General features: G+C 41.4%; 1 protein-coding gene across 2 annotated transcripts in view; it reads right to left on the bottom strand.

Annotated features, from left to right (window-relative positions):
* Positions 1 to 22,550, bottom strand: part of L3mbtl4 (L3MBTL histone methyl-lysine binding protein 4) — a 448,777-nt gene that overhangs the window by 152,942 nt on the left and 273,285 nt on the right. For both annotated transcript variants that reach the window (XM_052750167.1, XM_052750168.1), the window contains one exon: positions 17,533 to 17,635. In XM_052750167.1, coding sequence (XP_052606127.1) covers positions 17,533 to 17,635 — 103 coding nt within the window. The remainder of the gene's footprint in view (positions 1 to 17,532; positions 17,636 to 22,550) is intronic.

The raw sequence follows: 22,550 nt of genomic DNA on the forward strand, positions 1-22,550 counted from the left end.
GAAGGCAGTGTGCCTTAACAAGTTGGTGCACACTCTCAAACTCTGGGCTCAGAGTCCCTGAGGGTCCACACCAGCATAGGCTGGAAAAAATTGGGCATCAGAGATGGGGCTCTTGTCACATGGTAGCCCCATCTAGCCCTCTGGCTACCCTTGTCTTCCATCAGTATTACCCAGCTCCAATCTCCAGATATTCAGAATTACATACACTCCCACACGCATGAACAGGCATGTATATGCGCTGGAACACTGGCTCCGAGTCGTAGCTGCTCTCTTCTGTTGGACTGTACCTCTGGTACATCTTTCCCATCCTCCAGGACTGAAACAGGTAGAGTGGGCAAACTATCCTCTCTCTCTGTGTGGTTCCAAAGACTTTCGTGACCACCTGTGGCTCACCAGCCACATTTGTCATGCTAGCTACTTAGCTTTGTAAGTACCATCATCCCCTTCCCCCAACTTCAAGGTTCTGAAAACAACAACACACCCCAACACAGCGTAATTCTGTCTGTGTAACACGTGGTTGATTCATGCTCGCTCAACCCAAAGATGGGACACTATGAAAATGAAAAGGAACAGAAGCCATTTCCAGGTAAAACAATTTTGTTTGAAGTCTTCAATGGCAGCTCACATAGATTGCTATTTTCTTATCTAAAGTCTGTACTGAATTATTCTATTTAGGAGAAATCTCTAAAATACAACAGGAACATTTCACTGACAGACGGCTTGCTGATGCGGACTTTGTGTTAAACACTGGATAGTCACACAAGAAGTGACTGATGAAATGGACAACACCAAGTGTTTCATGCTTTTAAGGATGAGTAATTTGTCGGCATGTGTTATAGAGAACCATTTCCATCCCTTGGCATCGATGTCTACACTAGGTTCCAATGACATTTAGATTTATCCAGAACTTTCTCAGGAACTTGGCACAGCTTGCTTTGTTATCAGAACAACATCCTTCCCTTCCAGGAATCCCATTTGTAGAGCTGCTCTCTACCTCTGCATGAGAGGCATCCCTGAGATCTCACCAGCTACCTGACAAGAACTGTATGAAGTCATACACAATGAAAGCAAGAGAATAAGACTGGGCATTTTTTTTTTGATACCAGCTGACTTGACTTTTTAGAAATACAACAGCTGGGGTACAGCCATGAATCCTTAGCACTTATTATCTGTGAACAAACACGAGGTGTTCCCATCAAAAGGAACCATGTACATGGTCAGCTACAGATGCCATGTTAGCGTGCTCATTCTGCTACTTGGAAAACATGGTTCCTAGTTCGTCTCGAAAGGCTGTTTCAGTGTTTGTGAATTAGCAGTGGAGAATTCTTAGATAACTGAGTAGGTGGAGAGAAAGAGGCAGGGTGTTAGGCTTGACTGCGTGTGGATCCTGTTCAGGAAATACTCAAAATAGTGATGTATGTTCTCTTATTTTTCAGAAGATTTTATCCTACATTTTATAATCAGTTTAAATACCACAGGAAACCAGGCCAAGGCGTCTCACTTGACACAAGACTCCAGGCCTTTTCTGAGTATAGAACAGCGATCTGTCTCAGGCTTACTTCTAAGCATGCATAAGGATTTATCTTGATATGACTAACAAGCTTCTACATGATCTGGTGTCTCAGAGGAAAAATAATGTCTTCATTCTACTCCATATCAGAGAATAAACAGAGTGAAAACGGGTGACAACTGGGTAGTGTTTCCCAGAACACAAAGCAGAAACAAGGCCTTCTAATTCCTGACTCAGAGAACGTTAAACATGTTAATCTGTTCTGTTTGCTCAATTTAATCCATGACAAAAGATGAGCAAAGGAGATTAAGCCTAGAATGAATACTGTGGACTGGGAAACTAATGAAGGCTCAGAATAGCACAGACGAATTTCCAACTTCACCAAGCAGTGTTAAGACTAGCCTTATCAGGGAAGCCTGGAAGCTGGCCACCAGCCTTCTGACTCAATCCACTATACAGGGTTGGAGTGGAGTCACTAACCTGTTCATGTGGATTGCCTTAGGACTGATATCTCATGGCCATAGACTAGATGCTTCCTTTTGGCTTGGCTACTGTTAACTCATAGAGCAGACTGCTTCCAGGTCTGCCAACACAAAGGGTGAACATGTAGAAACTTTCAAGATAGCTTCCTAAGGCTACTTGGATATTCATGAGTTAATACAATCATGTGTAGATGATTTTCATTAAATAGACCACACACACACACACACACACACACACACACACACACACACACACATGCACACACAGTGCACATATAAGGAGTTGCATCTGTAAACTGAACAAGCCCTTACCACAGGTGTGATACCAAGAAATAAATCATGACCCCAGGATCCCAACCATGTCTCCCTTCTAGTCGTTCCTCAGAGACACACACAGTGCTGAATATCTACACAGTAAATCATTCTGCCCAGGTTTGTATTATTGGGGGCACAAAGGTCCTAGCACCCACAGATCACTAAGGAAACCAGGAATGTTAAACACATGGCCTCTTCTCAGTGGAGAAAATAAAATACCTGCTTTCCTGCCCAGAATGCTGGGAGTAGTTTTGGTTAATGACCTGGTGACCTATTTGCTATCTGTGGAGGCAGACCTCACCCACCGTTTGCTATAGAGGCAGACCTTACCCAAATTCCCTAGAATGATTATCCCAGACTCTTCCCTCCCTAGATCATTACCCATTCTTAGGGGAGATGTCACAAGTACTTTATAGCCTGTTGACGTCTATGCTATTGGTCAGAGACCACACTAGATTTCAGGCCTTTTAGCCACAGAACCCATCTTCATGGTCACATGTGCTGTGTAAAGGAGTCTCTATGTAGTCACACCTTAAGCTTTATTATGTACCTGAAATTGGACTGATGGTTGCCTAGAAATCTTTCCCCAAATTGTTCTGAGTTTCAAATATGCCAACAATGAGCTGCCTGGCATTAGACTTCCAGAAGCCTGATCCAAGTTGATGAAGTCAATCTGTACCAGGTTTTCATTCTCACCTCTTCTCACTGTTTGCTTCCCTGTCTGACACCTGCAGGGACCCTCACATTGTACCTTGTCTTAATTAAGTCATTTGCTATTTGGTTTTGGTATTTGCTCTCTTTCAATGAGCTTTGTGTCTGGGAGTTTCGTCTATGTTTGTGTGGTTAATCTGCCAGTTCTCCTAGCCACCTGGCACCCTACTCTGTAAGCAAACACACATCATCTATGTAACATTGATGGACATGAAGTGCTCTTATATCTAGGATTGCTGCCTTCTGGTATGTCTTAGTTTCTTTTCTGTGGTGTGACTTTAAAAAAAAAATGCCCTAACAAAAGCAACTTCAGGGAAAAGGTTTATTTTGGCTAACAGTTCTAGAATGATACAGTAAATCAGGGCATGGAAAGCATGACAGCAGCCAGGGAAGGAATGGTGGCTAGTCACATTGTATCCATATTCCAGAAGCAGAGCTTGAACAGTAGAGGCGACAGGCCATAAACCCTGAAGGTCCACCTCCAGTGAACCGCTTCTCCAGTGAGGCTCCACTTCCTAAAGCTTCCAGAACCTTCCCAAAGAGTGTGAGCTGCTGGGAATCAAGTGTTCAAACTATGGAGACAAGGAGTGAAATGTTACCATTTAAGAGTGGTGTGTCTGGGCATCAAGTAGACAAGGAGTAGGTTATGTTAACTGTAATGGTTACGGTTAACTGTCAACTGGAAAGAATCACTGTAGAAAATGGGCCTCTAGCATGCCTGTAGGGACCTCTTTGACTGTATTAACTGAGTTGGGAAGACCCACCTACTGTGTCTTGACTGACTTGGGAAAACCTGCCTACTGTGGGTGATGCCATTTCCTGGCTGAGATCCTGGACTGTACAAATGGAGAAAGGGAGCAGAGTAGCAGCACACATTTCATTCCTCGCTGCTTCCTGACTAGATGTCCTGTGAACAGCTGCTTCAGGCCCCTGCTGCTCCAACTCCTCTGCCATAATGGACCACACCCTTTAACTAGGAGCCAGAATAAACCCCTTCTCCCTTACGTTGATTCTGCCATGTTATTTTATCATAGAAACAACAAGAAGAAACCAGGAAATGGTCCACATATTTTAGTTGGTTTAAATGCATACATTTCTGTTGGGCATATAGCTAGGAATGAGATTGTTCTATTAAAAAAAGAAGTCAGTGTTTATCCCAAAAGTGGTATTTAAACATTCTATAAAATATGCCCAAGTTCAGGGCTTCAATTATGTGCAGAATTATCTATTGCCCATTCATGCTTGAACCTTCTGGAGTATGTATTATTATAACCAAGGTCAACGCCATGGTGTCTCTCTTAGTTAGCAGGAAGATCATTTACAGATGCATGGCACATTATTTCAGATTATTGCTCTGGCATTATTTACTTTAGATTAATGTAGCTCTAAGCCGCCCTCAACCTTGCCCATGTTAACTCTGAAAAAATTTGGAAAGTTCAGCAATAACAGCTAGCTCTCATAAATAGGCAATGCACCTCTCCCATCTGGCTCCACATGCAGACAGGGAAATGGATATTAAATCTGACATGTTCAGGCCCTAAAAAATAATAACTGAAACTGGCATGTGAGGCTGTAATTATTGTATAATCAAGACAAAGAGATAATTAAACTCATCAGACCTGGCTTAATATTTTCATAACTAAAGCTTTTATTCCAGATTTCTGATTTATAAGTCTCTTAATGAAATTTCATGTTATACAAGGAGTTTCTTAACAGCTTTACCTGCCAAGATAGAGGTAGCCATTCAAGTAGCTTGGAGACTTCACTTTCTACCACATGTTTAAGTAACCACTACAACTGAAAGTAACCCCAGAGATCACTTTGTATAGGCCTTGTTTTCAAGTGGAAGCTTTTCCTAGCACCTTCCTTAACAAATGTGGTGGTTTGAATGAGAATGGCCCACATAGGCTCAAATATTGAATGCCTGATCCCTAGTTGGTGGCACTATTTGAAAAGGATTAGGAGGTGTAACCTTGTTGGAGGAGGTGTGCCACTGGAGGCTGTCTTTGAGGTTTCCAAAGCCCAAGCTATTCCCAATTAGTTCTCTTTCTGTTTCATGGTTGTTGTCTCAACATATAAGCTCTCAGCTACTACTCCAGTGCCATACCTGCCTGCCTGCTGCCTTGCTCCCTGTCATGATGTTCATGGACTAACTCTCTGAAACTGTAAACAAGACCCCAATTAAATGTTTTCTTTCACAAGTTGCCTTGGTCATGATTTCTCTTGACAGCAATAGAAAAGTAACTGAAACAATAGTTGAGTGTCTAGATATAGCAGGTTGTGTGAAGTTTATTATATTTCCCTTTTTGACCTCAGTCCTTCCTAACCTACAAGTGAAAGACATAATATCAAAGAAGATTCCAGCTCTGTATGAATCTGAGAGTCAGAGAAAGAATATCCTATGAGCAGTTAGAAGACACTGAGTTTAAACCTCATCACCAGTTATCAGTTATGCAAGGACACGAAGACATAATTTGTCCAAGTTTCAATTTTTTAATTCATAAAATAGGAAAAAGAAAACCTAAATCATAGGGCTGTGGTATTTATTTAATAAGATAATGCATTAGAAAACTGCTTTCTGAAAGTGGATAAATGATAAACAAATGTTACATGTTATAATTCTTAACATTGGCTTCACAGGGGATGAAAACACAGCACACAAACTGCCAGTCAAAGAGCACCCCATTTTTTTCAAGAAACTTCCAACTGGGTTGTACTATCAGCTTATCTCCAATCAAAAGTTAAGAGTGGCCCTAGTGACAATAATTCTTTTGATTGTAGCTGTTAAACATTATTGAATAATGGTGGGGTTTTATTCCTAAAGAGTTAAGAAAATAGAGCCTCCATGAAAATTACATATCTAAGCTTATTTTTAGGAGATCTAGAAAGCAAAAAACGTCCTATGGTTAGGAATATATTGTCTTGGGAAAAGAAAAAACCCTTTTAATTTCTATCTTACTGCTGTCCGTGCATTCAACTTCTCTAGGATAAATTCTTCAATAATTCCAGAAATTCCAAGGAATAGCAGGAAGCTAATGATATAATTATACATTTCTTATGCCTAATTGATAACGGAAGAAGCATTAATCTTGATTATAGAAATATCTTTAGGAAAAGAGGTCATTGCAGTCTAGTTCCTGTTGCTAGCAATCAGTCTGCTATCTGGGATCTCACATTAGAATAATGATCCTGGCACAGGTAATTTTCATTATAGCATGTGGTGAAATGCACATGTGAATACATTACCTTCAATTGGAATAAGTCTTATGTAGACAGTATGTGCCAGGTGCTAAAGCACAATATTGATATGTATCTCTTAAAGTAAGCAGCAGAATATATCAAAGTCCACCTTTTTATCTGCATTTTAAAATGTCAGTTATTTTAATTACCCATGGTCAACACCAGTCTGAAAATACTGGCCAGAAATTCCAGAAATCAATGTTTTAAATCACATACTCATCTATGTCGTGTGATGAGCTCTTCTATTACCCTGCTCAGTCCTACATGGAACATGAATTGTCCCTTTGACCACAGTCTCATTCACTGTAAGATATTTAAAAGGCATCTTTAATATTGGTCCACTGTTCTGGTAGCACAGGGCTTCTGTTCAAAAACCACTTTTTGCACTTAAGAATGGCCCAAAGCACAAGAGTGGTGACGTGGCCTCTCCACATTAAAAGAGAAAATGTATAAAAAAGGCACTTTCTTTACATTTTCTACTTAGAGAAAGAAATAAAAAGTCATATGCTGAGGTTGTTAAGAGCCACGGTAAGAACAAAGCTTCATGCCTGAGACTCTGAAGAAAGAAAAATAAATCCACCCTGCTCCATTTGTCCTGTCTTTCTCTCCTCTTTTCCTTCCTTCCTTTCTCTCCTTTATTTCTTCTCTCTTTTGTCTTGGAGAGAGTGAATGGGTATGTGCCATGGTACATGTGTGATGGCCAGAGGAAAACCTTGTAGAGTTAGGTTCTTCTTTCACCTTGTGAGTTCTGGGAATCAAACTGAGGTTATCAGTCTTGGTGGCAATTGCCTTTACCTACTGAAATGTCTCTCTAGTCACCAGTCATATTTGTGCTATATCTCAAACTGCAAAAATGATGGCCAGAGTGATAAATAGTTAAGATTTTTTTTTAAAAAAAGAATCTTTGAATTGTTGGTGGAAGCTTTTTAAGGAAGTATGTTCTGATGGCTGGTGGCAGGTTGTGTGGAGCCAGGAAGTATGGAGCCACATGAGCAGCACCAGCCAATCACTGAGACTCAGACAGTTATAAAGATTTTTTGAGGGTCTTTGATCACATTCCCTATGGCTATAGGAAAAGAAACCACACCAATACAGAGAAATGAGAACTCATCAAGAAACATCATCATGTTCTACAGATGATGATGCAGAAGTCCCAAAATGACATGAATTTATTCTGGCATTAAAGAAATTAGCTAACTTGCCATTAGTTAAAGGATAAGCTGATTTGAAATTGTACTACTTTGGAAAGTAATAGAGAGATGATAATTTTCATTCTAGGGATGTTTATATGTTGTTAAAATCAACTAAAGTGTGAGTTCTTTTAAGTCCTGTTTGATTGTGTATGTTGAGCTATGTTTGCCTTTGAAATATAATACCGATCACTACATTAAAACAGATCTACTTAAGCTGGTGAGCAAGCAGTGAGGAAGCTGGTCAGAGTGGAGGCTGGGAAGCTTGTGAGAGGGTGTAATACACTCACCCCAGGGAGAGAATTCAGAGGTGCACAAGATTCTCTAACTCCTGAGAGTATGCAGTCAAGTGATTTCCCAGTACTCCTGGGAAGTGAGAACAATAAAAGCAAAGAGAGACAGGAGGGCTGCTACTGATCCAATGTCACATGACAGAATGTCACATGACAGGGATGCCAGAGACAAGAATCTAACAGAACATTGAAAATTATGTGGAAAGAGGTGATCTCATCCAAGAAAGATGTTGTCTGAAAGCAATCTAAGTAGAATAATTGGTATATGGAATGAAAACTACATACAAACATTTGGACATATGTAAAACTACACACACACACACACACACACACACACACACACACACACACACACACACTTACACTCACACACTCACACACACACCAGCTAGTGGAGAACTCTGCCCCCACCATAATAAGTACTAAAAGCTGAGTGACGCAATGAAGAGGTAAATTTGAATGATGAAAGCCTGGATTAAATATCTATCTCCAATCAGTGTCGTTCACACATGAGAAGTGTTTTCTGAAATGCAAAGATGTAATGTAGGATAGTCAGACATCAAAATCAACTTGCACACAGACTTTGAAGTGGAACAAAAACTGATGGATCTAGAACTGAGGAGACAGGGGTGGAGAAGCCTGTGGGTGTCTAGCAAACAGACAGAAGGAAAGTGCAGCTCTAAGACTACCAATGCTGTTGCTCACTGCTTCCTTCTAAGAATTGATCTGTGCTCCTAAGAGACAGGAAGTGGGTTGAGAGAAGAGAAGGAAGAAGAAAAGAAGAAAGAATGCAATGCCAAATTTAGCCAACCTTGTTAGGCACATTCAGTTAAGAAGCAATCTCCAGGGATCCATCCATGGCTGGCTGTCTACCCAGCACAGGAATCCTGTCCCCATATTGGTGTATATAGGCCCTAGGAATCAAACTCAGGTCCTTAGTGACAGAGCTAACTCCTCAAGCTCTAGCAAATATATTTGAACATTTTATATACATACATACATACATACATACATACATACATACATACATACATGTGTGTGTGTGTGTGTGTGTGTGTGTGTGTGTGTGTGTGTGTGTGTGTGTGTGTAATTTTGGCACTCTTAATATGGGACAAGGTAGAACTTGGGGGCAGTGGAACGAATTAGTCATTTCTAATTGATATAAAATTTACAACAGAAAGACAGTGATCTTGACACCGATGCACCAAAAAAACATAAAGTCCTATTGTGTGCCTAAAGAGTTTTTAACAATATGAGAAAGTACTGTCTTTAAAAAAAATTAGTAACAGAAGTAAAAGTCAAATATTCTGTCTGATAACCCAGATATGAAAAAAAGTGATTGTATGTACATATAATAAAAAGAGGAAAGGAAAAACTAAGTTCATTTAAGGCACATAAATTGGTGTTTGGGTTATCAGAGGTTATTTTTACTTAATGAAAATATTTACTATTAATGTATTGATGTATGCCAGGGCATGCTGCGGAGGCAGCTCTCCCCTTCTTCTTTGGGGATGTTCAAAGGACTGAATCCAGCCTTAAGCAGCAAACACCTTCACCCACTGAGTCTTCTTGCCGGCTTCCCAGGGTTACTTATAAATACTTCTTTGTGTTCTCCAAATTTTTAATTTTGCCCATGAAATGAAAATTCTAATATTAAGTATGGACTTCAAATTTAAGACAATGTATATTCACTCTATTTCTATTTTTTTTTAAATTCTTTGATAGTTTCATACACGTATGTGATAAATTTGAGTCCTTTTTACCCTGGTCCCTGGTCTCCTCCTCCTGTTCCTGTTGCTGCTGGAAGCTTTCTTCTTACCAGCAAACCCTCTCCTGTGTCCATGTCTTTATCATTTATGTGAGACCAGTGAGTTTAGATAGAATTGCATATATGAGCACAAGGAGGTTACGTACTGGAACATGGGCAACTTATCAGTGGCTACCCCTCTTTTCCCTAGCTACCATTAACTGCCCGTAGTCTCTTGGGGAAAGATGGCGTCTCATGAGCCCTTCCCTCTTCCATGATGAATGTTGGCGGGCCTGTCTTGTGTAGGTCTTGTATGGGCAACCAGAGTTACAGTGAGTTCATTGGTACACTGGCCCTGTCATGCCCACAACTCTGGCTCAGCTGTCATATCTATCTTTCTATCTCCTTTTCCATAATGTTCCCAGAATCTTGAGATGAGAAGGGTGCTGTGGGATAACGCTTTTGTACACTGGTTAAATAAAATACTGATTGGCCAGTAGCCAGGCAGGAAGTATAGGCAGGATAAGCAGAGAAGGAGAATTCTGGGAAGAGGAAAGTTGAGGGAGGAGACGCCAATCCGCCATCTAGGGAGCAGCATGTAATGGCACACAGGTAAAGCCATGGAACATATGGCAACATATAGACTAACAGAATGGGCTGAGTCTAAGTGTAGGAGGTAGTCAGTGGTTAGCCTGAGCTAATGGCCAAGCAGTTTTAATTAATATAGGCCTCTGAGTGCCTGCGGACCAGACGGGATAAAGGAAAACTTTCAGCTACAGAAGGGTATGTGTGTGATATAAATTTTCCATTTAGGGCTAAGAACTCCACAGTTTTTTTTTCCCTACTCCCTTTGACCACATCTCTGTATTAACCAGTAGCCAGGGAAATAAGAAGTATATCTAAGACAGGCTGAGAGCTACATTAATCCCTGGTTGCTATTTTTAATTTTAAGACAGTGGATTTTCTTTATTTTTGTTTAACTGTGATTTGGGTTTTCAAGGAGATCTTAATCTTCTTAGTTGAGTATCAGTGTTTTCACAAACACACACACACACACACACACACACACACACACCACCACCACCACCACCACCACTACCGCCACCAAAGCCATGCTTGCTTTCATCACACTAAGCATACAGTTCCTGTATCCGGTAGTTCACGTGACTTGGAATGTTGCACTTAATAAAATCTTCAGAATGTGTCACAAGTACTGCTTTTGCTACACACACTTCACATGCAATCCCCATCTTTAAAAACTGAAAACATTGAACTCCCATATAATTACTCCACATTTCATAAAGTCAGACTTATACATTAGCCTTGGAGAATTTTACAGAAATAGATAGAAGTAATATGAGGACCCATAGCTGACCTTTTGTTACACTATCAATGCTTTTACAAAAATTGGGTAATTAATCATGTCATTTTGAGAATTGAAAGTATTCTTTAAAGTCAAATACTTTTTTTTCCATCTGCCTGTTGGGGGAAAATTGCACTGGCAAGTTTATTTTTAAATTCTACTCAGTACAGTTTCACTATGTGGTAGCACAGCGTCAAGGACAACAGCTAGCCAATGACAGGGAACCAGACAAATGTGGTTACATGGCAATCAGTCGCTCTCTTGGCCCAAGAAAACTTTAACTAAAGGTGGCAATGAATTAAGGACTATGCATCTGACCCCAAGGCCACACTTTGAGACCCCATTTCAATAAGCCCTTGTAAATTCTCACAACTTACAGAGACAAATAAAATGGCATGGGTGTTTTATAAGCTCTTTTACTTCTGATCTCCATGAGGAGAGCTCTCCTGTGGAGAGATGAAGGAACTACAAAGAGGTAGGAATATAATCATAAACAATTAGGTTAATTATCATGGGCAATAAAAACAGTTTAGAATGAGAATAAAAGTATGATAAAGAGAAAACTGAATGTATCCTTTTCCTTTTACCATAATTTCTTTTATTTTTCTCCTCAACAAACTAATAAATGGGTAAAGTGTAGGGATGCGTACAGGTATATCACAAGAAAGGAGAGTACTGCAGAACAGAAGGATCAAGAGAATGGCAGAAACTGAAGAGGAGGTTTCTGGAGTCAGAAGGCACACTAGGAAATGAAGTTGACAGGGTGTTTCCCCAGTGTGTCCAGTCAGCGCCAAGTCACCCTTCCAGAGCCCATTCACAAGTCCACAGTGTTTCCCCAGTGTGTCCAGTCAGCGCCAAGTCACCCTTCCAGAGCCCATTCACAAGTCTACAGCACACCCAAGAACTTCTGGTCAGCTTTCTGAGACCCTACTTTCAGGAGTGAACACAGAGAAAGACCACCAGGATCTGAGAAATGCCCTTGATACATGATGGGGAGGAAGCCAAGCAAGTTCACACCTTCCAGAGAGAGAGAGAGAGAGAGAGAAAGAGAGAGAGAGAGAGAGAGAGAGAGAGAGAGAGAGAGAGAGAGAGAGAGAGAGAGAGAGAGAGAGACGGATGGACAGACATTGCTGAGGAAAAGAATCAATGCATGAGGCAAGGGAAGACCCACAATCCATCAAATGAGACCAACACTCAACTAAGAAACTAATCAGACAACAATGTATCCCCAGAAACTGATAGATCCCTGAGTAAAACTGCAGGCTTCAACTTCAGGATTAACAGTTGCAGAAGCTAACCAAGAGACAAGGTCTTTAAAGCCAGGTGAGAGAATTTCAAGTATCATTCTAGGAACAAACATAATAGAAGAAGTAAATTGAAAAGAAAAAAAGAAAAGAGTATCATTAAAGTGATCTTACCAGGGAATTTCCCAGAAGTAAAAGATGTGGGCTTGAAACAGCAGTGAGATTAAAACAATAGGAGAAAAGAGGCCCATTTCAGAGCACTGAGGATAAAAGATGTGACTTGTGCAGAAGGTAGTTAGAGGAAATGGCTGTCGGGAGGGTCCAGTCTTTCTGGTGGACTTATGCTTGAATGACAGCTGACTTCTCAACAATGAAAAAGTAAGAGAACATGGCACCAGACCCTCAACATAATGAAGAAAAAAGAGTTCTGAGTGAAATCTACCTGACCAAGGCTGAAAGAAAAAAATGGGGATAATTTAGTTACACACACACACACACACACACACACACACACCCCTCTACTTGCTACATTCGATCCTTAAAAGACCAAGAGGCTAAACAAAGCAGGGAAAGAAATCCCAGATTCCAGGCTCAGATTTATGACTGAAGGAGAAGGTTACACATCCCTGTAATCTCAACACAGGAAAATTGAGTCCAAGGCCAGATTGGGACACATAACTATATAGCTCCATTTCTTCCTCTACAAACAAATAGACATACAATTTATGTTTGTTGTAACTTCTTATGAATGCTAACACCACCCTTTCTAATGGCCAAGAGGTATTTACTAGATAGATAGAAATTGAAGCCAAGATGAGTGGGGCATTCTGACCCATACTACATAGTAAGTGAGAGGTCAGAGCATCTGACTTGGGCATTCTATCCAGCCTAATCTAAATATGAACATCTGTGGGTGAGCATGCACGCGCGCGCACACACACACACACACACACACACACACACACACACACACACACACACACCTGAAGTGATTTCATCTTCAGATTTGAGCTGACAAAGTTACTCCATGTAAACTCCATCTGGAGGCTGACCTGTGATCTCACTGCATGAGGAATACTCAAAATCACCTCGAGGAAATGAAACCCCACTTCTGAGCAGCAGGTGTCCCCTTGTGTTTCTGCAACACATTAGCCATGTGTGCCTTGCATCCCACCCACCTGCAATGTGCCAGAGGCCCCCCACGCCATAGGGCTCCCTAGCTATCTGTGTGAAGAATGTAATTATTCATTCCTCAATAAATTACCTTTGCATCTTTTTATGACACAGCAGTAGATCAAGTCTCCAAGACTATTCTATTTATTTAGGAAAAAAAAAACACATTTTTCTAGTTCATCCTGGATCTTGACTCAAAAATTAAGTTTTTAGATGGCTATCTTTAAATATTTTTATGTTAACAGATATGACTACTTCATTCTCTCCACCATGCAAATTCATTCAAATAAAATGTAAATTGCATGATAATTGTGTGCCAAAAGTCCCATTTTCTCACAGATAGAACTGATGCAGTTTCTTCCAAATAATGGCTTATATTCTACATAAGCTTCAAATAGTCTTGAATTCTGCTGTTAACCCCTTGACTACTTTAACAAAAGTGAAAATAGAGCCAACTGAAATCTGTCTAGAAAGGGCCTGCAGGGGTCTGCCTGCCTGATCGGTTGACATGACAGATTACTTTCAAAAGTCTTCAGTGGTATCTTGATGTCACTGTTCTTGTCCGCTGAATAAAATGAAACACTGACAACTCGTTTAACTCATTTTAAGAGACTTTCACTTCCTTTCAAAATACCAGCCCTTCAATATAAGAACTGGAAATTCTGACACAGTTAGGTAAAAACCATAAGCACTAACTGTGTGTTCTTCCCAGTCGGGGAGCTCTCAGGGAAACAGGGCTTTACTGCCACTGTCCTTGCAGCAGCAGACCTGGGCGACTTCATACTTCCCCAGGCTTCTGAAGCAGGAACAGGGGATGCTTTATACTGGCTGTGGTAGTTTAAGTGGGAATGGTCCCCATAGACTGTATGTTTGAATAATTGGTTCCTAGCTGGTGGAATTGTTTGGAAAGGATTAAGAGGTGTGGCCTTGTTGGAGTACATGTATTGCTGGTGGTGGGCTTTGAGATTTCAAAAGACTCCTGTCATTCCCCAGGTCTCTGTCTCTGTCTCTCTGTGTCTCTGTGTCTCTGTCTCTCTCTCTCTCTCCCCCTATCTGCTACTTGTGATCGTAAGGTGAGCCTTCAGCTGTTCCTACCACAATGCTTTTGCTCTACCATCATGAGCACTAACCCTCTGCAAGTATAAGCCTAAATTAAATACTTTCTTTTATAAGTTGCCTAGGTCATGGTGTTTCATCACAATAATAAAAATGAAACTTAAACACAGGCCTGGAGTGCAACTGGTTGGGGGTCTGTTTTTGGTTTTCCTTTTTTCTTTTTCTTTGACTATAAAAATAATTGCCTAATAATCTTTGGAATAAGATTGCAAGAGGCATCTTGCAGAATGATGCCTTTTGGTTTTAAAAATAAACCTATGTCAAGAGAAAAAAGTTCTTCTGTTTAGAATATATAAGTTTTTTTTCCTTTAAATTTGTCAGGAATGATTCAAGCCACAGTTGACGCTGAAGTATATCTGGGTGTGAAGAGCGGGGATGCTTTAAAATCCTCATCTGCTGCTTTCCATCTTTTTGACTATAGGAACAAAGTTCATGATAATCCCTTTGGGTGAGAGATGGAATATTTTTAACAGGCTTGTGCATGTGTATATGTGGATTTGTGTGTGCATTGGGATAGACACCTTCAGACAGGAAGTGAAGAGTGGTACTTTTACACTTTCAGAATTCTGTAAGGTTTAGGCCACAATAATACAAAGAATGTGGAAACACACTCCAGGACTAGAGACGACACAACAAATCTTATTCAGTTAATTACAAGACAACGTAAATATATTCTCAAATTATACAGGAAGTCAATTGGTTAAGTAATTAAAGTCAGAGAAGAGATGTCCAGTGTGACCTAGAGCTTGCCACATCACCTGAGGTCTCCCCTCTTCAATGACCGCCTTCCTACAGTCTACACAACTCCACTGGGCGACATGGCCTCATTTATCAGTATAAAATGCTGTTAAATAGAAGTAAGGCTATAGGATTTCTGTTCAAACATAAGTTTGGATTTTTATTTACATTATGTATTTACTTAAATGCCTTAGTACTTAGTAAGCATGTAAGGGTAAAAAAAATCTAATTCTTAAAATTTTATCTTTTCTGAAATTAAAGATAAACTAATTCCAGATGTTCATTTCTGAGTCTCTGGGATTGGGAAGCTTTCTCACACCTTGCCTTTATTTACACAAGTCCCTTCTGTGTCATAACCAGCTCTACAGCTGGACAAGAGCCAACCAAACAGCCCCAAGCATATGTGGGTTCGGGAGAGCGGACATTCTCTCATGCCTCCCGACTCACTAACCATGTCCAGTTGTTGGCATTGTCATACATCTACCATGGGCTTTTCCCCTCTCTAGGTTTCACTCATCTTTATTCTACATTCTAGTTTGTGCAATCCAACCTTGAACAACTATTTGGTGGATAGAACACATCAGACATAGTCATGTTAATGATTAAACAACACAAAAAAGAACAGTGTGTAGGCTCTGTTTTTAACATATTGGGTTAGTGAAGGGTTTAGAGAAACTTCTGGAACAGGGAAAGCATGCCCACTGTGGCGCTGGCTTCTTTAGAATCCAGCCAGAAAAGGTGAGTCAGTGACACACACAGCTGGAAGAAGTGGAGAACATGGGGGACGCTGCTGGGCAGAGAACTCCAAGACCTTCCAGGGAGCCTGCTGGGCAGGGGGCTGCAAGACCTTCCAGAGAGCATAAGTTCCACAGGAGGGTGTCCTCTGAGAGCTCTGCCTGCCGGAAGGACTAGCTGCAACATTATGACTTAGTTACATTGGCGGACAATGAGCCTAGTTGTAAAGGAAGAACTAAGAAAAACCTGTCACTTGGAAAATTCCACAAAGAAGGCAGAATACTACATGAGATTCCTTTGAGTGTGTAAATTGGAACGCTGTGGTGGTGTAACTGTCTTACACACAAGTTGTTGGGGACGATAGCCACAGATGACCACTGAGTACTTGAAATATGGAGATGATATTTTCATATTATTTAATCTTAATTAATTTAAATTGAAACAGACTCACGGGGCTAGGGAATACCAGATTGGAATTTGCAGCTCAGAGTACACATAAACACACACACACACACACACACACACACACACACACACACACACACACACACTTTGCATACAAGTACATACATAGGCACACTTGCGCACATGCATGCACATCACACACACACACACACACACACACACACACACACACACACTCTAATGAAGATTCTCTGTAGCCACATCTGATAAAGTCTGAAAAGTGGCTCCAACATCCACAGAGGCCTCACCCAATTCAGACAACCCTCCTAATTCTGCACCAGCCTCTTGCCTTTGCCAGCCGTGTTTGACCTTCACTAATTTTCTTTTCCCCCCACAGAACATTGAGACATTTCAATAGATCCAATTCTGCTCATAACCCCACAGATGTCCACAAGCCACCAAGGTGTCTGCATGCATTTGGTTCCTTTCTTTTCAATGGGCATGCTACATGTCTACACACATTACACTGACATATGGGTAGTTATGCGGCATGTTTCCCACTATTTCTTCTAGGTACACTTGCATTGATTACCTTGGAAGGACTTTGGGCATTGCCTTCTCAGACTGCCATTCCCTGACAAAGCAAGGGCTTCTTGTGTTACATTTAAATTTCTGCTGTGTGAGCAAATGATTTCTTACTTCACATGTTACATGATTTATTCCTTTCTCTTCATGCTTATTGTTGATGTTTGTATTTGGAAAATTTAATATCGGTTCTTTTCAGTTTTAATTTATGGGCTCTTACTAGATCGTTAATATGAATAACTCATCTACGCATAACTTTACAAACTACTGGGGACAGAAACAATAGCAAAGATTTACAAATTTATTTGCATACATTTCTTTATAACTACCATTTACTCTGCATTCTTTTAAACACCTAAAACTTGAAAATAATTTCGCTCTCATTTAATATTCTTTAATAGAATCATCTATCCTCCATATGAATAAAAAGGAGGGGGGAAACTTAAAAATAAACAGAAAACAGGAGAGAAAAGTTTCTGGAATTTTCTATGAGAAAGACTCGGCAGGTGTGGAGATGGTTCAGAACAAGAGCAAGACACAGGTAGGATGAGTACATCAGAAAGGCACAGTGATGGCGGGATGTAGCAGCAGCCTCTGAGACACATTTACAATGTTACATACAGCTGCTGGTCTGTACAATGCTCTCTTTCATCCCTAAAATGATTTAAGTAAGGAAAATCTTTACCTGTGGTGTCCTGCATAACGTGGGCCACGGATATGGCCTATTCCTCGGCACCCAGGAGTTGGACATACAGCTTGACCTGGAAGGATTTTCACGTCATGTGCCCCTTCAGGAAGTAAAAGAACATAGCTTGAAAACTCTTGCTGAAAAAGAATTGGAAAGCCTAAAAGATGCAAATGATGTTAACTGGGACTTTACAAGTTAAAACAAATTGTCACCCAAAACACAGAGTACTGTGACGATTTATAAAAAAGGACGTGACAGAGCCTATGATGGCTGTCTGCAGCATGGCTAGCATCAGAGGCAGGGGAATGAACAGGCATTGCGGAACTTTTTATAAAAACAGATACGAGAATGCTCACTTTTTTTTTAGAGATTAGTAATGGCAAAAGCTACACAGCCACAAACTGATGACTAAGTTCCATAAATGTCCACAACCAAGCCAGTGAGTGGGGATGCAGAGCCCAGCACCTTCTCCCTGGCCAAGCTCCCCAATGTGGCTGTGAAGACAAGGCAAAGAAAAAACCAACTTCATACTTCACCCTTCTCCCTTTCTCTCTCTCTTTTAGATAACACTGTGCTGTACTATTGGACTGCTCTCAACTCGCCAGGCCTGAGATGACTTATGATGACACCCAAATAAGATGGCCTCTAAAGATGAACAGGGCTAAATCCCCAAGCTCAGCTCTGTATTTGTGCTCACAAGCATCCATCTATACCTGGACATGCACACGCACACACACAGAGACATACAAACACAGATATAGACACACACACACACACACACACACACACACACACACACACACACACACACACACACAGCTCATGGAATGTTCCATTTTACTTCCTCGTACCTAGGAGGTATCTCTCTTCAACACTACGCTTTCCTCCCCACTCCCAGCTCTCACACTTCTACTTCAGGCTCAACAAGCTTCCAGCTCCCCTCACTACACCTGGTGTGGACCAGGATTTTCTTGTCTCCTATCTCTAGTGTCTTCTGGACGTGTGTAAAGACACTTGCCCCACAGCGCTCTTTAGGAGGTACTTCTCTGGGTACCCATGTGAAAGAAGTCAGTGCTGCCTGCCCTTCCAGTGTCACTCAGAGACCTCCTGACCCTCATATTCCCAGACCACTCTTCCCAATCTGCTTCTGTCACTCTGTCAGCCAGGAAAGACTGACATCCAAATCACTGAGGTTCACCTGATTCTGTTTCCAACAGCTGGCCCAGGTAAGCTCAAAGCCTACCAGGACTTCCTGTCCGTGTGTACAGCCCCACTACTCCAATCACTAACCTCATCTCCAGTGTCTTCTTCCCTGAGCCACCCGGCTGCACAGCGTGGACCTTGTTGGGACTACTTTGTCCCCCACTCACTGAAACAGCAGTCCAGCTGATGATAAAAGCATATCCCTTTAGTCAGCTCACTCAGGAGTCCCAACTGCTGCTGCTGTTTTCAACATCAGTGGATTTTCCAGGCCATCTACTTTCCCCCCTCAGTTCCCTCTCACCAGAAGCCACTGGCTCATCTAACTCAGGACCTAGCTGCCATTCTTGGATACTCTACTGCAAATAACTGAAGCTCTTTGACATCCGATCACACCTAGCTATGGGAAGGGGAACCTTGGATTCACTCAGTCAGACTGCTCCCCAAGTGTTTTTACATAACTACATTCTCCTGAGGGGGAGGGGGGGCAATAATCATGCATGGTGCTGACTGTGCAAAATCCTTCACTCACGGCCAGTCTCTGGCTCTCAGTGGCAGAGCTTGCCTGCTGCCAACTGAGAAAACAGGGACCAGTGGACAGGATCTGTCCTCTTCTGCCTCTGTCCTCATGGCCACTTCCCTTCCCCCTTTCCGCTGCAATGCAGGGAACATTTGTTTCTCTTCACAGCAAATTCCCCACCATTTTTGTGTGGATTCACAGTCTCATTCTTCAGGATCGTTAGACTATTACATTGAATTCAAACACAATCCAGCTTTATACATTATATAAAGGAAAATAAAAACAGAAGCAATAGACCTCATAGTCCTCTCTCTTCATGGCTATTCACTTTCCCCCTTCACAGACAGATGCCTCAGAGTGACCTCTGGTGCTCTCCGTACTTCACTACTCAACCCATATTAACCTATCCTCCTTGGTCATGGATATTCTCAGCACAGGAAACCTATTTCAACTATAAATGAAACCATTTGTTTGACGTCTATTTATTTTGTTAGATCAGAGGCTGTTTTGACTCTGTGAAGCCAATATCTAGCCTGACACTTAACTGGCCCTCAGTAAGTGGTTATAAATGAATGGGGGGTGGGTAACAACCTAGAATTCTTCCTGTGAGGTGCTCACGGGCTAGAAAGAGGCTTACCTGTAACCGAAAACTCACAGCACAGAGTGATTATATTGCATGAAAATACTAAGCAAGGCTGGGTCCCATGCCTGGTACTATTCAAACAAATTTAAACATCCCAAACATCTTCATTCTATTTACAAGACCATAGAAAACTGTGTCTTAGATACTCCTTGACTTTAAAACAACCCGAAGGACAAATAGGCAAAACAGGAACTGTCTCATCTCTGGCAAGGCATAGATCTTAGGTACACAGCAAGGGCTTGCCTAGTTCTTGCCTCAAGGCTGCCCGAGGTAAAACCCCTAGTAAAAAACTGCTGCTCCCAGGAAATTGTTCTTAAAAACAAACAAATAAAAACTAACTTTTAAACAAACCAGAGGGTCTGATGCTTAAAAATTATTAAGTCCTTAATTAAGAAATATGCTTCGATTATATTTAGTAAATAAAGAGATCTAACTTATAGTGAATAGAGGGATATGTAAGAGAAGAAACAGTGAGAATACACACAAGGCTTCTTTCCATCTTCAGGAAAGAAAGTCAAAACCAAGCAAACAGAAAACATTTCCGTCATCCCAGATGCAGCTCAGTGGATAACACATCATACACAGGAAATACAACTTAATATTATTTTCTATGATATTCTTACACCCTGGATTAAGTTATAGTTTAGAGTGATATTTTTAATAATTGCCCAGATGTTTTTGTTTCCAATCCCCGAAGGGCACCGTATTACTCTCCTTGTGAGAACTGCAAGGAGAGGCATTGCCTGGATGATTTGGAGGAGGGTTATCACATTAAGACCACAACGAAAGATAAAACAAAGACAGAGTGAAGAAGAACATGAAATAAAAGTGCATTGAACCTCTGGGTGGTTGTAGCTAGAGGTTTCCTGCCTGGCCCACAGTCAGGACAAATCTCTCTCACCTGCCAGTCCCACAGCCGCTCAAACCCAACCAAGTAAATACAGAGACTTATATTGGTTACAAACTGTATGGCCGTGGCAGGCTTCTTGCTAACTGTTCTTACAGCTTAAATTAATCCATTTCTATTAATCTATACCTTGCCACGTGGCTCATGGCTTACCGGCATCTTCACATGCTGTTTCTCATCGTGGCGGCTGGCAGTGTCTCTCTGACTCAGCCTTCTACTTCCCAGCTTTATTCTCCTCCTTGTCCCGCCTACACTTCCTGCCTAGCCAATGGCCAATCAGTGTTTTATTTATTGACCAATCAGAGCAACACATTTGCCATACAGAACATCCCACAGCAGGTGGTGGTGGCACATACCTTTAATTCCAGCCCTTGAGAGGCAGAGACAGGTGGATTTCAGTGAGTTTGAGGCCAGCCTGGTCTACAAAGTGAGTTCTAGGACAGCCAGGGCTACACAGAGAAACTCTGTCACAAAAAAAAAAAAATGCATTGAGCCTAGCAACTTCCCCACTGAGGGTCAACTCCGAGGAGAATTAGACAGAGAGTCGTCTGTCAGGGGAAAATAAAAACCTGCAAATTCTGCAACAATTTTCATCACTGACTCTATGATAAAGGTACCTATGATGTGGTTTTTTTTCCATAAAATGATAATTTTGCCAAGAATATCTCACTGGTCATTGGATATTTAGAAGTATAAGTCTTTAGCCAAGTTTTCTCTGCTCTAAATTGTTTCTCCAGGGAGATGGTCCCAGACCTTGTCACCTTTTCCTGGAGTTACCTTCCTACTTTGCTTTGCTGCCTTCCTGGCTGGCTTTGTTGGGGTGATAAATCTCCATATCTAACTTGTTTCCACAGTGTGTCTCTGGCAGCCATTCACACAGTGGCTGGTACAGGGCGGCAACTCTCTAGGTGTGTCTTATCAATAAGTACTGACAGTAACAACTGCAGTGATGATCCACAATGCTGGCTGGGTAGCACTTACCACAGTGCTGTGAATAATCATAACTTTATCCTCATTCAGTTCAGGCCTCGGAAGCCAGTCTCTGTCCCTCTAACTACTATGAGCCACTAGACCATGTCATGCAACATGAATAGCTTCTGATTTACTGGAAATCTAAGGTGGAAAGTTCCTTCAGGCATGAGCAAACTGAACAGCCAGGGTAATTTTGCAAAGATGAACAGAAAACATTTGTACAAAACTGAAGATGTCCTAAGGACCGGGATACCCCTTCACCGTACAATGAGATAAAATGGGACCCCCAAGTTTCAGACACTCTGTGGTCACCACGATACTCAGGCTGTCTACCCCATATTCACACTCCCCTTCTTGGCTAACTTTTATTCAAGGTAGCCATGTGCCCACCTTTTGGCTTTCCTACAGGCAGACATGGTCATTTGTCATTTCTGTCAGTAGGACCTATACGAAGGGTGAAGGGGAGGCGGCCATTGCTTTCCTGTAGGAAGATGTGAACTCCGCGAGGTGACAAATGCAGGGACAAGTGCAGAAGCGTTGAGGAAGGAGGAGGGACTGAGACACAGCTTTGGCCCAGAACATTGACAGCCTTGGACCCACCACCAGAGATCGGAGAGCACAAACAGCCCTTTTTGAATAAACGTCTGCAAACAGATTCTGCAGTTCAAGCCGCTGAAAAAAATGTAAAGCTAAAGTAGCAATTCTGTTGTTTTTCTCTCTTCGTTAAAACCAAGCAATTTCCCTTTTTATATAAAAAAAGGGGGGTTAGATCC

This window comes from Peromyscus californicus, unplaced genomic scaffold (assembly GCF_007827085.1).
Source record: "Peromyscus californicus insignis strain IS unplaced genomic scaffold, ASM782708v3 Scaffold_21__1_contigs__length_65335640, whole genome shotgun sequence".
NCBI lineage: Eukaryota > Metazoa > Chordata > Mammalia > Rodentia > Cricetidae > Peromyscus > Peromyscus californicus.